General features: G+C 42.0%; 1 protein-coding gene across 4 annotated transcripts in view; it reads right to left on the bottom strand.

The window, feature by feature from the left end:
• Positions 1-16,151, bottom strand: part of tle5 (TLE family member 5, transcriptional modulator) — a 37,697-nt gene extending 21,546 nt beyond the window's left edge. For all 4 annotated transcript variants that reach the window (XM_025003998.2, XM_017407331.3, XM_017407332.3 and 1 more), the window contains exons 1-2: positions 15,282-16,151; positions 101-189 (exon numbers count right to left, since the gene is read on the bottom strand). In XM_025003998.2, coding sequence (XP_024859766.1) covers positions 101-189; positions 15,282-15,308 — 116 coding nt within the window. In that variant the 5' untranslated portion in view covers positions 15,309-16,151. The remainder of the gene's footprint in view (positions 1-100; positions 190-15,281) is intronic.
• Positions 16,152-16,157: the final 6 nt, after the last annotated feature.

The following is a 16,157-nucleotide window of genomic DNA, read 5'->3' as shown; positions in this document are numbered from 1 at the left end:
GGGGTGGGGGTGGGGTGGGGTGGGGGGGATAAAAACCTGCACTTGTCAGGCTGACATATTGCATGTGTGTATTTGTGGATGTGCGTGTCGGTGTGAGCACCTGTGATATTGTGCTTGAAGGAACTGGAACTCATCCTTGATCCTGTCGCAGGAGTCAGAGGTTGTGAATTTCAGCTGCTGCGATGAGGCCTGGAGAAAAGATAACACGAGAAGAAACAACGGGAGAAATTGTGAGAACCAAATGTAAAAAGAAAAAAAAAAAAAGAGGAGGTGAAGGTTAGGACAAGGGAAATTTTAAAATATAAAAATAAAATGAAGCTTTCTATAGTTGAACAAGTACATGATTTCTTAGGATCTGGTTGCCTGCTATATCACTGCTGTATTGTCAGTGATATACAGTAAATGACAATAAAACAAATAAAAGCATAAATGTGAATGAATGCCACTCATGTCAAGTCAAAACGACGGAGATCTATGTTTTTATAGCTGTTCAACTTTACAGTTATTAAAAAAATAAATCTTGAATAACCTATACTGCTTGAAAATCTACGAACCTTTCAGTTTAAATATAAATTGCATGTGTTTATCTTCATTTACTACAAAACTTTGCAACTTGTATGCTAGCATGTTTTGTGTTTGTTTTTCTTGCCTTTTATATAGAAAAAAACATTGCATTGTACAAGTCTTTTGCAGAGAGCTACATCAAGGGTCCTTCACTTAGCCTGAATGCTACGATTATAACCTTTATTGTAATTCTGTTCACACTATTGTCCGCAGGCGGCAGTGGCTGGTCATGTGTGGAGCAAAGCAGCCATCAAACCCACAGAAAGACAAAAACCTTATTATTTCTCAGCAGGCTGTATCAGGTGGCAGTGGGAAAAAAAAATTCTGATTTCAGCACTTACAGGAAGTTAGCCACTGCTGTTAGAGACGTGTTGCTTTGTATTCCGCTCCCTACAACATGTTACTCAACCTCAGATTTTACCTACAAACAGGCTGCTTTGTATTCAGAGAACCCCGTCAAAATCAGAGCTAAGCAAAAGGATGGTTTCAGGATGTAGGACTAAATCTGCTTGTTTCAAAGGAAAATCTAAAAAATGTTTTTTTTCTTTTGTTACTTCTGGTTAAAGGTTTCGGAGAAATTCCTATTAGTTTCTTAAAAACCTCCACATCTTATTTGATATCAGTGCTGACCAGAAACATTTTTTTTTTCTTACTGTGAACATTTTAATCTAATTTTGAAAATCAAAGAGCACTGAGGCTGGAGAAGGCAAACGCAGTATGAAGTCATACAAGAAGCTGACACAAACGGTGACCTTGGCCATTATATTTTCAAATGTCATGAGAAGTTTTGATATTATCAGGCTGCTATCACATACATAAACCTCCAATCCACGCAGGCCAGACTGTTGCTTGGAGACGGAGGTTTCTCCTGTAAAGCAGAATAACCTTTTCCATTATCTCGCGAGCCAGCGTGGCATGGACCAAATTCCGCAAACAACAACTCGGCTATATGGATCTGTGCCACACGAAGGCCGTGTCAACATTTGGCAACGGAGAGTCACACAACTGACACTGCATTGTGTGTGTGGATGTCTTGTTGGTGTGTGTGTGTGTGTGTGTGTGTATGCCCGGTTTGCCAGAGGGTAGTGTTGTTGCTCAAAATCCGATTTCCTCTCTGTGAAGCCCAGTATGCAAACGTTTAAAATACCAAAGTTTGAGTCAACTGCCTTAGGAAGATGGGGCAAGGAAAAGGATAAAGCAAAAAAAAAGGACAAAGAAGAGAAAAAAAAGAAAGAAATAGAGGAAAACAGCACATAAGACAAGAGTAACTTGACAGAACCAAACAACAAAGCCACAAGGTACTGATTAGGACTTCTACGGTGTAGTAATCATTTTTTTTCTGAACGATTTCACAAACACTTGTTTGCAATTTTGGATGTCAAAAAAAAAAAATCAAGTAATTTTCAGCCAGGCAAAACTTTAACAAAACAAGGTGTATGTAGCTTTAAAGTATTTTGTTTACCAAGCGTACCCACTGCTCATCAACCCAAATTTAAAATTGAACCTTTGATGACATTTTAAACGTCCAAATGTTCCTCTTGGTTGAGCTTAGAAAGTGGTCTTTCCACTTCAGAGAACACGTGCTTATCAGTTGTCATCTAGCCTGTCTACACTTTTACTGTGCACTTTTAGTTTGGTCTTTCTGATTGAGTAAACCCCTTGAACCCTGAGGGCAAGAAGTACACAGGAATTTTTTTTTCCCCACCTCATGGGAATAGCGGTTGTCAGTAAGGGCAACCAGATCAAAGAAAGTGGACCGGCAGTGGTCAACATCTGGTTGCCCGGGGGAATAAGATAAATGCTACACCTGACCTTCTGACTGAAACATTTTCACTAACTTTAACACAGATCAGAAGTTTACAGCGAAAAGGTTATGGTTTCTGACCTCAGCTCAAAATTGTCTTCATTTGGTAGACGGCTGGTATTTTTATACAAAACTGGCTGAAGATGGAGGGTAGAGACAGAACGCAGAGCAGCAAAGAGAGGTTTTAACATGACTTTGTTGTTTAAGATTAAATTGAAACAAAAAAAACATTTGTATTGAGAATAAAAAAAGATAATCCACCAATGAAGTCCCTAATGAGTACATCAACAACTGCTAAATCCATTACGATAGTCTCATAGAATGTTTTATACATGCTACTAATAATTTTCATTTATAGTCATCAAATAATGCCCAAACCCTAAAGAAAAACAACTTGTTTCAGCAACAATTCTGAAAGCACCACATGCCTTTGCTACTAAATAACCAGAGATTTTGGGTCTAAACTAGCCTCATCCAACACACAACACTAATGTTTATTGTCTCCTTCTCTGTCAGCTACCAAAACAAGGTGCTGCACGAGAACCTGAGCGTGCACAACAGATGGATGCCCATAATGTTAATGAAATACTGCCGTAATATTGTGACACATGCCATCTGCTGTGACAAAAAAGAAGGCTGCGTGCTGCGTGAGTGAATATGTTTTTGTGCAAGAGTAAGGCTAGGCTAATCGTGTGTGTGTGTGTGTGTGTGTGTGTGTGTGGAGGGTGTAAATGCTTTTGTAAATGTTATGTTGAAACAGAAAAGGTGCATGGGCATCCCAGACCAAAAAGCCTCTTAACACTGATTAGGGACATACGTTTTTGTGTGTTAGCATTGGTGTGCGTATGTGTCATAAAGCTTCTAGGTATACTGAGCACAAAAAAAGAACAAATATTCACTGCTATGAATCACACATAAGGACATGACAGCCCACACGCATTTTCCCTCACATGCAAAATCTGCATTGTGAACACACACACACGTGCGCACGTGGCACCTCAATGTAGGACGATCTCTAATTTGATTCTGCCCCGCTCCTTTGAGACGTAATTAAAGCATTAAAAAGCTTTGTGGGCTGCTGAGGCAATTGAGACAGTCTTCGGCGAATAAATGGGATTCATCGTTTCAGGAAATTGCTGCCCCACCCCCACCCGCCAACCCTAAGCCCACTCACCCCCACATACACACACTTTCTGGCCTCATCATCTGGTCCAATCCATGTGAAATCTTCTGTGAACCATTATGTCTATTTTAAATAAGAATCAGACTAAGGCTGATTCTGCTCAATAGATCCGTCAACAAAACCAACGGGAAGGGATAGAGATTACAGAGGGGTGGGGGCTTAGCTGTACACACACACACACAAACAGATCACCATACAGTGATTAGACACACCAACAGTAAATGAATATAGTAAAGCATTTAGACACACAAGCAGAGTAAACACACAAATACAGGATGTAGACAGAAAGAAACGCGCACACACACACACGCACACAATAACAGCAGGATACATTGGAAAACATCTTCCTCAGTTTAAATCCTGCCTGAGGCTAGCTGCAGTGTGGGGATTGTATTTCCTGGAGCACTGCCTGACTGTTTACATCTCAGTCGGAGTGTGTTTGTGTGTGGTATACGCGCGAGCGTTCGTGTGTATTGTGGGAGGGATGGAGCCTTGGCATTGTAATCACTCACTAATGACTGGATGTTATCTCACTCCCACTCTTAATCGAATGCAGTAGATCCACGGTGACGAACAGTTGCCCTATTTTTCACTGCCAGGTTGTCTGTTTGTTCCATAGCAACGGTCTCAAGGATGCCATTTAAGCCATCTGCCTCTTCTGTCCATCACAGATTTGCACCGCTATGTTTGGATGTACAGGATATCCCTTTTACTAAATGGCTGAAAAGAAAACAACTTTTTGTGTAAAGTCATTAATTGTCAGCCTTTTTTAGCTGACTCTGATGATGAAAAAAAGTACTGGTTTGTGTACAATGTGTGTATGACTTCAATACGAACACAATAATGTAACTTATTTAACACATGAAGTACTTAAAAAGTCTGGTTTAGTTTAGTAAGTCTGCTTCTATGGTGGGAGGACAACTGGGGCTAATATTTGGTTTAATAGTAGGGTTCCGCATAGTAATGAAATTTTATAAATTTAACACCCAGTTATTAGGAACAAGATTTTTTTTTTTAACTTGCACGCTGGTTGCTGTTCTATCCTGTGGATAGTATAAGCAAAATGTATGAACTCCAGTCATTAGATTTATTCGTTGAATTACTTGACTTAAAAGACAGCTACTTTAGGCTGAGTACATTTTCTTATTTTATAATACAAAAAAGGCTGTTCCAAAGTTGAACTTGGTTTACTGTTTCGAGGCATTTTACATCTAATCTTCGATGTTATAATATTCGGGAAAACATTTTAAGGGGAAAAAAAAAAAATGATTGTGACATGATTCATCAAGCCAGACCATTGAAGACTTAAGCCCTTTGCTGATACACGAGCACCAAACAAGTTTGAATCCTCCATCTAAGAATAGCGCCAACCAAACAATTCCATCTAAATATCCTGGATTAGTGTTCCGACTAAAGCATATGAGCCCAGTGATCTGAGAGAGGGACAGAGCTAACTGGCCCAGATCCAAGCTCACCCCGGCCAGTAGAAAGCTTCGTTATGCTAGCTGCTCGGCGTTTGTATGTGTGCAAGAGCAGAGGCTGAGGAATAGGATTGTGTCTTCAGCCGCTCTGGACAGGGGCTTTAGAGCGTGTGGAGAGTCTAATCCTGTTTCGGCCAGGAATTTGATTTTGATTATTATCTCTCGCAAACCAAGCGGAGGCTTACCCCATTTCTGCAGCATTATACACACACACACACACCCCTCCGTCTTGCAGCCCAACAGATTTGACCTCGTTAAGACGCTTTAAAGGGGATTATTCTACTTTTATCACTTCAAGTGAAGTGCCCTTGCAAACACAGGATTGGCATGGCTTGCCTTCCCTTTCCACTCGGCACAACTATCTTGACCCCATGCGCAAGGTCAGCCAAGTGCTCAGTACAAACACACAAACATGGCAGCAAAAACACACTGTCCTGCAAACACATATGCCCTTCTACACAAAAATACACGAAAAACAAACAAACTAAGGGAGGCTTTCTACAACACACACACAACAGGAATCGAGTGGAGCGATTGCAAAGCCAAGGGAAATGGGCAATTTGTCAAGGGAAAGTGGTGAGTCTGACAGTACTGTGGGTTTGGAGACTATGACTGAGATTAAAGCCAGGCTCACAGAAGGGGGGCTTTAAGATTACACCCACAGTAGTTGTGCAGATGATTGATGCCTGTTTGTAAAAAACCAAGGTTATTACTTAGAAGAGCCGGTGAACGAGCAAAGGCAGGGAGGAAAAGCTTAGTCCCAATGTTTGCAACAAGTAAGGGGACAACAAAAGCAGTACCAGCATGTGGTTGACAGAAGGAAACTTCAGTTATCTTCTTAAATGAGCGTCAGCACTAATGCTCCTGTATTAAGTTCTCATATAATGGATTTTTAATATTAAAGTCAGAACGTATGCAAGTACACTCCAGTAGTTTTCATATAGTGCTACAAGTTGTGTAATGTTCAATAATTATTTTCTAGGATATATTTAGATTTATTGTATTTTTAGGTAACGTAGCTGTAAGTAGATGTAGAATGTAACAAATTAAATGTGTGATGGACATCTCCCTCGCATCATTTTTAAAAGATAACGAAAGCTGGTTTACCTTTTCATATGTTAACTATTTCGACTCTGTTACTAGTCAGCTGTGGCTTGTCCTCCAATGAGAGAGGAGGCGGTTCCATCCCTAGCAGACGTCACATGTCAAAGTGTCCCTGTGCAAGACACTGAACCCCTCATTGCCTTCTATGTGTGCCCCATCGGTGTATGGATGGAGTTTAAAGCACTGATTAGACTCTATAGAATGACTGATTCAGATTAGCTCTGTAGAGATGTAGTAGAGTGCTGTGTGGATGGGGGAATGAGGGAACAGATTGTGTTGTAAAGCACTTTGAATAGCCTGTTTGGCTAGAAAGGCGCTATATAAGTACAGTCCATTTATGATTTATTAGTACAAAGGCGGACTGAGGTGGGTTGGCTTCAACCCTCTCACTGCCTTGGTCCATTCCAAAATTACACCAAATCCTAGAAAGCGTCTATTTCTGGGCTTGAAGTGTTTCGTGAAAGTGCCTTGTGCGCTTGCTTTTGTGTCACCAGAGAAATGATGTGAACGCCTAACACTTGGCTGATTGTCAGCGTGGCCACGTTTCTTTATGCACATTCATAACCACCACCAACAATGACAAAGGACTCCATAGTTGGAGTTGTGTATTGTGGGTCTTTGGTTTAATTTATAAAGTGTGAAAGAGAGCTCCTTAGGAGGAGAGCTAGGAGGTGAAGAGCCATACGTCAGATCAGTCTACTTTGTGCTGCACGTGTCATTGCCAACAAAAGTGATGCAAATGCAGTTTTAAGGGTGCATTGCTGGAAGAGTGTTTCACTAGACTGGCAATCAAAAACAAAACTCGACCAATCAACTTCTTCCTACATGGACCAATTACATCCCCTTCCATCACCCAGGAGTTCCTAGTGGGCCAAGAAAGTGCCTACTCTGCAACAGAGGCTCACATAGACCTAGTAAATGCAACAATAAGAATGGAGAATGGCCACAGTTCCAGCAATGCAGAAAAAAGACCAACTACCTCAAATGGTTATGCGGACTGAACTGGTCCCCTGCAGTCCGAAAGCAACTAATGTTTCATTTGTAGCCTTAGTCCTCATAGGGACACAAACAGAGCAGCTCAGCTTGTGCAGTGTCTTGTCTTCCGGCGGGTCTATTGGCTTCGGCTTGGCCAGACCAGGCCAGGATAATCAAACCACCTCCTGCTGAGCTGCTTTGTTCCAGTCCATTGCACCGTTCTGCACCGGAGAGGGCTTACCCCATCCACCACCACCACCTCCTTTCTGCCCACCTCCCACATTTCCCTTCAACAAATCCATTACTGAAAAACCCTTGCAGCTCCCCACTCCAAACATCCTCTACGTTCCCCTCCCACACAATCTGGTGAGCTCTTGGTTGCGTGTGAACATGCAAAAACACATAAACACAACTCATTAGCATTTTCTTTTTCCCCCCTCTTTGCAAGGAGGTTTAAGCTATGCCTGAAAAGACGCACATACATGTATTCTAAAGCTGGGTAATGTGCATAGACAACTAGAGTTTCACACAAACAAAGCTTTCAGTTATTTATGAATTTCTAAAACGACAATCTAAACTAAATTACACCTCCACAGTGACATGTGGGTATTGTCAACAGATACAAAAGAAACACACACATACACACAGAATCATATTAGTATCCCCTACAGAGTTAAGAAAAATGAAAAACGTGGCTTGAGCCGGCTGAAATCTGTTTTTATTTATATTTATGTTCCTTCTACGCTGCAGTTCGCTGCGTAAAGCAAACTGGTCCAATATGTAAGATAAGAGCAAATGCAAATCAACTTTAAAATGTGATTTTTTTTCCCCCTCATTTTGACAACACATTTTGAGTTCAAAAACACCTCATTATGTATGAATATACTGTAATTGTTGGCTTTGTGCCTCTCCAAAAACATCCCTTTACACCACAGTAAAAACTGCTTTTTATTACTGTAAAATTTTAACCTTCGTAGTGACCTTGTTCATACTCTATTACCGCACCTTTCGTTTTAACTTGAATGTACAAACAGCTTCGGCACAATTCGCTTCATTTATTTATTTATTTCCCCCCTAAATAATGGCAAGGTGAACATTTTCTGACTGATTTACACAGCAGGGTAATGCACCATTCATTCAGAGAAGTGTTTTCCAGCACCTGCATTCATTTGAGTGACTCCTTGAAGCCAAAGGAACATGAATGCCTTGCTCTCAAAAAGAATGGCATATTCAGATTCATTGCATTTTACAGTATCTGATAATATCCATAAACGCCAGGCTTTTAAATAAACTGGGAGGTGTTTAATTGACATTCAGCCACCACATCAAATTACTTGTTAGATCAGCTGGCAGTTCAACTTAGTGAGGTTGATGTCCTTGGCCCAGTCAAAAATAATAAAGGAACCCCTAATTATTTCTGAAAGTTGTGTTTATCAGAAACTGATCCAACAGAGCCTGCAGGATGGAGTGAGAGCTTATGATCATTACAGGATGTAAACTTTACTTATATGCAAAATATAGTCCTTAAGGCGCTGAGGATAAACATATTACCAGTGGTTTACTCAAGCATCAAAAAAGGGCTTAAGCACACTACTTTTGTTTTTAAAAAATATAAGAAATAAATACTAAATAGCTGCTGCAATATATAAACACAGAAGCTGTAGCTATGTGCTTCTGAGGTTATAAGACCTGCCATCCTAAATTTGCAGCTACTGCTCAAGTTTCAGTTTTAAAGCAGTTTGGGGTTTGATTTACAGTATCTTTAACGGCATAGATTATAACAAGATTTTACATCATTATACAATTAACGGTCCAGCCTTCCTTGAGCATTATAGTTATAACCGTTTAGGTCAAACCTTGAGAATAACATTATGTGCGATTACATGCAATATAGTGAGATTTTGAGAGCACTGTTAGAGCTCTAAGTATCATCTGAGAAGGCTTCTCAGCTACTACCACATGAAGCTTTAGTTCAATATGTGAACATCTGATTTAGTTAAAGCCATTTCTGTGCTGGCTAAAGTTGATTATCTGTCATGGCCATCTTAAATTGGGTTAGCTCCAAACGTTAATCAGTTGTAGATGTAATCCAGTGATTGGTTGAGTTTCATTCAAATCTGTCCAGTAGATCCTGAGATATTTTGCCAACAAGACACACAGATGAACACACACAGACATGGGTAAAACTGAAATTTATCCGTCTAAAAGTAATACCATTTTTATGACAGACAAGTACAAAGTTGTCATTATGTGAACATAAACAGCTTCATTTTTGCCTTGTTTTGTGACGCTCACTGAGGCCTAATCTCTCCTTTATAGTGTTTGTAAGAAGCTTTATCAGGAAGCTTGTATCCTTAAAAAGTGAGGCATGATGTGTGTGGGTGTGGAGATTCTAAATTATTTTTTATTCTGTCAAGATGAGATGACTAAAATGATTTATTTGGAGTAATGAAGAGACAAAAAAAATATTAAAATTAGAAATTACTTCAATAATACATTTACAGTACAGGTTGTTTGTCTCTATGTGTCCCTGTGATGGACTTGCGACCTGTCCAGGGTGTCCCCCGCCTTTCACACGACTGCTGGAGACAGGCACCAGCATCCCTGGAGCAAAAGAGCAAGTAAACAAACAAAAAAAAAGGAATGGATGGATTTATAGTACAGCCAAGTGCTTTTTATTTTATTTATCCGTGTCCACAGTGAAGGACAATCAGATCACCGTCCACTAATTTGAAAGCGTCTTCACATATTTTCCCCTAACACTTGAGTCCAAGTCTCTGTGTGTGTGTGTGTGTGTTCAACAAGAAAAGGGCTGCACCGGGTTGCACCCTCCCTCCTTCAACCCAACCTAAGCATTCAGACAATCACGTGTTGTGGCCCTTTACAAAAATCAACATCACCTGTGACCCGTGGCCTCAACTCGACCACAGCACAGCCTTCCGCAGGTTTACGATGTTTTTTTCTCCTTTGGGGGAGGGGGTCGGACGGTAAGGGGGAGGGATGGGCGCATGACTGTATTTGTCATGCTAATCAGCTGGCCTAACCTCAACAACCCAGACATCTGCTGACCTGCATGTGTCAAGCCCCACATTCAATTTGTTCCCCAGAAACAAAAAGCAGATAAGACCCTTGAGGCTGTTAACGTGTGTGTGTGTGTGTGTACCTTTGTTGACGTTAAGGAAAAAAACTCTTTTTCAGATACTAAGCGTGTACTAAAGTTACAACTACCTGCAGAGAGGAGAGCCACAGCTAATATTTTGGGGAGTTTTCTCATTATTCTGTGTGTATGAATGTGCACGAGTTAATGTCCAGTTCTCGCAATCAACAGACTACCAGTGCCAGCTTTATTACTCACACACACACACAAGAAAGTGTGCATGCATGTGTGCAGCAGAGCGATGGGAAAGGGGTGGGGGGAGTTTGTTTAATGGACGAGACAGGGGACCATGGAGATTAAGCTCCCCCCCAGCTGGAGGCTTTAGAGGAAAGGCTGGGGGCTGTTCTGTTAATTCAAGTGGGCTTAATAATGCCTGTGCACCCTCTGCCCCGACCCTCCCACCGCTACATCAGATCTGGGAGGAAACGCATGATAAAGGAAGACAAGGAGGAGGAGGAGGAGGGCTGGGGAAGGGGGTGTTAATGTGTGTGCATGCAACCTGTGGCCATCGCTGCAGTCGAGCATGAGCTCAAGGGACTTGAGAGATTTCCCGTCTGTATTACTCGTGCTGCTCTCTGGCACAGAGTCTTTCTGTTGTTCCACTTTCACGCCACAGCCAGCTTTTGTTGAGGCTGCATTAGGATTAATCAACACCCAAACAATATGGCAAATGCTGTCAACTGGGTCAGGCGCCGTGCCACGATCCAATGAGGCTTTTTTTTTGCATTTTTGCTATTAAACTAATGAACTGAGCCTACGACAGGGAGATTTTAATTGCATGCTAAAAAAAAAAAAATTTACAAAACTGTACCTGCAAAAAGCTGGAAGGCATGTAACAAAGGTTTGGTTTTAAAAAAATAATTACATTCTGCTAAATCTTCTATCCATACTTGGCCGGCTCCCTAGTAACAAGTAGAGGAAAAGGGAGAGTGTGACGACGTCTGAATACAGTAGGTAATCCTCTGCAGAATTCATGGGGAGTGAACGTGCTGCTCGCAGCTGCTGCTTCAAACTCTGCTCCACTCGCCTTTCGACTTGCTCATCGATATTACAAATACGACACAAAATCAGTCAACATTATGGATAAGTGGGGAACTTAAACTCCCAACACCATGAAATATACCACTGCAATATCCGCCACATGCTTTTATTATTTTTTGGGATCATTCGTGCCTGCTGTGGGATTAGCCCAATGTTGTCAGTGCTTTTGGACAACATGAAGCTCTTAACTGTTTTTGTGTGACTTCATTTCTGACACGTCTGCGCTTTGGGGGGGGGGGAGAAAGAAGCGCTCAAACGGACACAACGAGGCTGTTGACTGCACCGACGGCCAAAAGACAAATGGAAATTCTTCAGTATTCTGAGGGGACCTCAGCTCTGAGAAAATAACCAGAAGATTGTGGACTCGGGCCACAAAATGAGCAAACTAGACTCCAAGCAAGCCCAAAAGGCAGCAAATATCACTGGAGGGCCCATTTAAAGTCTCACAACGCAAAACTTTAATTTTTGGCATGAGACTCTTGTATAAAAGATATATGGCTACAGACAATATCAGTCTACGCATCTGAAGACTTGTTTGCGTGCAGATTTTCCTTTGCATTTGTATGCACGTATCAGGTCATCCAATTACTCAGAAACGTCTAAACATCTGTATTAATACGACACATCCTAATACAGAACACACTCTGCCATTAGCCTTATGCTGTACATCTTCATAAGTGTCTCAGTAAAGGCAACCGCGTTTATAATTCACACAGGAAATGCTTTAAAGCAATTTAAATAAAATGTGAACACAGATCACCACCACCAATTCAACTTCCTCCCCATATCCTCTACTGCTGTATGTCAGGAGTGAGAATAACCCTCGAGTTTATCTATTGTTTTAATGTAATATAGAACACTGTAATGTCCCCCATACTGAGAGCAAAAGAAAATACGAGGACCGAGTGAGCTTGAATGATTCATAATGTGTCATTATGGAGGCAGTGCTGCGCTCTCTCTCATCTTTTACACTCGTGTCTACACGGGCGTCACATTTTTCCTCCCCATCTTTGGACCACTGTGACAGCAGCATCTAAAGACAGGCAGGATTTGATGACAGGACATGAATGTGCTGTATGTGCAGTACATTTAAGTGCAAAGGCATAATGGGACCTAGAGTGGGCGAGCCCGCAACCCTATTTGTCATAAGTTGTGGGCTGAAGTCACTTAAAACTGAAGCGGCAGCAGCTCATGAGAAAAGACGCGCTGAATTCCCTAAGCCCATTTTTTTTAATCCCTTACCCCGGAGTCTTACGACTTAAATCAAGCAGTTCAACAGCACTCAATTGGATTAGAAAAATAAAATTCAGACAGGAGTGGAGCTGCCTAGCTGCTCTCACCTCGGAATGGGTTAGTGAAGTCTTAGCCCACCAGGAGGGAACTCCAACCAGCATTTCAACCAAAGGAGGAGAGATTGGCTTGGAAACACGTCTACAAAACGATACCATGTCCCACAATGCAGACCATTCTCTATTTCCCCGTTTTCTCAACTTTCCACAAGGAGGCAATTCACTTGTCTAACAAGAGAATCAGATGGTGCTTTGCTCCATTTCAAACTGCATTCTGCAGTGACTTCAACTTCATACTGATAACAAGAGAGTTTGGTGATAAAAAAAAGGGTAATTTGACCCAACGTCTAAGAGTTCATCATCAGCAGCAATAATCTTAAAGAAGCAATTCTTGTTGCCAATCGGTCTGGGACGATGTGCAGGGTTATTTCCAAACAGTTTGAAGATGATCATAGTACTTTTAGAACGACTACTGACACGTCTGTACGACACTCAAATGTTATAGTTTATGACAGTAAAGAATAAACTGAACAAGATGGCTTGTTTGAAAGAGTTGCCAAGAAAAAGTCTTTTGTCTCCTAAATGAAAATGGCAGAGCAGCTTTGGTTTTTAAGGCTGCCACCAAACAAACCACAAGACATTTGAAGCAAAGTCTTTTGGACAGTTGACACCAACGCAGAGATGCTTGGACACAGTTCATGGCACGTTTGGTCAAAAGTTAAAAAAAACAGCACGCTAACTGTCAAATGAGGTAACGGAGAGCTGATGATTCTTGTTGGTGATGACTTGTTTTGGAACCTGGGCACATTGCAGTCCTCCTCTGTAAACCAAAATAGTCTCCAGTCAAACGTCAGGGCATCTATGCATCTATCTGACAGCATAAGTTTTACGTACAACGCGGAGTGTTCCCAAACAAAATGGCTGACCAGAAAAAAGAATCAAAATGTTGCAGCTGGTCCAGCCAAAATTCAAATCTTAAACAGGTTCCATCTTAAATCTGTTTTCATTCTTCAGTGCTGGAGACATTAAAGAAAGTGTGTGGTCAAAGTGGGCCAGACTTCTTCCTGCAGTTGCTGTTCACACATGTACCACACAGCAGGTTATTGTTCTGTTGGAGGTCAACTCTCGCAGCTTGAAATGCAAGGCAGGAGGTGTGGAGGAGGAACGGACTAGAGTGCACATGAAGTCAGGGCTCGATGCAGAAAGAGCAACGTGAAAATGGCTGCGTTTTTTTTCCCTTTCGGCGCTTCGAGGACAGCAGATGAAGCTCTGCACTGTGTTGATATTAATAACATATCCACAACTGCGTGAGTGGAAAAGCAACATTCAGGTCAGCAGAAAAAAAAACAAAAAAACAACAAAAATAAAAAAAAAACGTGAAGAAGAAACTCAGATTACAAACTTGCAGTTAAAAGGCCAGAAGAAATATGTTCGCAAACCGTCTCGCCCACTGATCTTCCAACTATTTCATCAATGTGGTGGTGGTGGTGGGGGGCTGTATACCTTTACGTTTACGAATAGCATCTTCAGAGCATTTCAGGACTGCAGTGGATATGTTAAGAAAGGCTTTCAAACAAGCCTCAACAAACTGAAGCAATGTTCTAAACAGGGACAGGGAATTTTGTTAAATAAATAATGTGCCGAATGCTGCTCATTTGAGGTTGCATTTATCTTATTTTAAGACCTGCTGAGGCCTAAAGGATATTTCTTTGTCCTGATTGGTTGTACTCGCTTTTTAATCATACACTTCCCCAATCTGACAAATGAAACGGCAACATGATGTTCCCAAATCCTCCCGTCCTGCATCCTGATCTGAACCCTTCCATCTGCAACAGCACCGCAGCGCAACGCAATTGGGCTGTCACGCAAAACTGAGCGTTTAAAAAGGCCAAGCCGCTCATGTCACGAGACATTCAGGTTCTAGCCTCGGCAAACAACCTTTAAAATTCTTAAATTCTTTAAAATTCTTGAAACGGTTCATTTTGGGGTTCATTGAGTGCAGGGTTTCCACAAACACATCCTCTTTGTATTTGCCATGCAACGAAAAATAAAAGGGAAAGGGTGAAACTTTCAAATACAGGTAGGCTTCCTATTAGTTTAGGCTAGGCTTGTTTTGTCATTCTGAGCGAGAGGACCAGCCGAAACCAAGAACCCTCATCCTGAGCCCCTGACTTATAGAGTCGCCGCGTTGAAGCTGCATTGACATAACTGGGAAGTTCAAGTGGCACAGTTCTGCCAGTCTCTGAACATGACTGTTTGACCAATGGGCTGAGAGCCCACATCACTAATGGATGCATGCCCTGGACTCAGTTTCTGTTACTATGGAAACTTGAGATTTAAATGGGACAGAAATGTGCGCATCAAACACCCACTTTAATGTGCGCATATATTTGAAGGAATACCACTTTATTATTGTAATTATATGCTTTCAAATCGATTTTACAACGGGACAAAGGTGGGTGAGTGTCTGCTATTGGAATTAAAACGCATATCTGTGAAATAGAGCAGGATTTAGAGATTCAATTAGCAGGGAGAAGGTTTTTGCCTCAAATAAAGAAGATTTTTAAGATGTTTAACTTCAATCAAAGCAAGTCTCCACGATTACCCACAAGTTGCGTGCGTAATTTCCCTGCCCGCCTGCCTGGCGAAACGCGTGATGCCAAATCAATTTTAAGCCACTTACTGAGTGTCTTGATTGTGGAAACATCATGTCAGGTCCTTGGTGTTTGTTGCTCCCAGACACGACGAACTGTGCGGCCAGAATATTTATATTTTTCTCCCCCCCAGCCACCCGGTTTCGTTGCTCCTTTGTCCAAAGCTAACCCAGCCTCGCTCGGGAGCTGTCCAGGGTTAGCAGGGGAACAAGCTAACAGCGGCTAGCCGACAATATAAGTGCACTTTCCAAGGTAAGACGAGTCGGTGGGGTGGTTTTTTTTTTTAAATGGAATGAAGCAAGACTATTCGGCTGTCTGCAAGCAGGAAACCACCACCGGCGCTGGCTCCTCTCCGGCTAAGCTAGCTAATTCTTCAAAAGCTGTCAGTCAAAAAAAATGATTCATCGCTTTCCACCTTGACGCTCAAAACGGCGGCGGCGGCGGCGGCTCAGAAACCTGTAAATTAATAACGTTTTGTACACAGAGAGGCGTCCGGACGGAGGAGGAGGAGGTGGTGGTGGTGGTGGAGGCGGACGCTGTTTTTTCCTCTCCTCCTTCTGTTCGCGTTCCTTACGCCGCCTGACGAGGAACTAGAACCCAAACATGCCGATTCTGAGACGTAAAATGTCCGCGGATGCGTTTAAGTTTCGATCCCGCGTCGGTCAAAGCTGAAGCGCGAGGGGTGGGGAAAAAATAATGTCCGTGAAACATAAAATCGCTGAAAAGGCAAATCAGTTTCCTCCCCCCTAAAACAGCTGGAGTTTAAACTCTTCCGTGTTTATTACTTAAACCGAGCGGGATAATCAGAGAGAGAGGGAGGATTTGGCAGGGGTGGTGGAGCCATAAAGTCAGTCCATTCCTGGAGCTGGATGGACGCGACGAGGCTGTGCCAAACGCAATCCCCC

Source organism: Kryptolebias marmoratus, linkage group LG24 (genome assembly GCF_001649575.2).
Source record: "Kryptolebias marmoratus isolate JLee-2015 linkage group LG24, ASM164957v2, whole genome shotgun sequence".
NCBI classification, from domain to species: Eukaryota; Metazoa; Chordata; class Actinopteri; order Cyprinodontiformes; family Rivulidae; genus Kryptolebias; species Kryptolebias marmoratus.
This window is presented reverse-complemented; position numbering and strand designations above follow the sequence as displayed.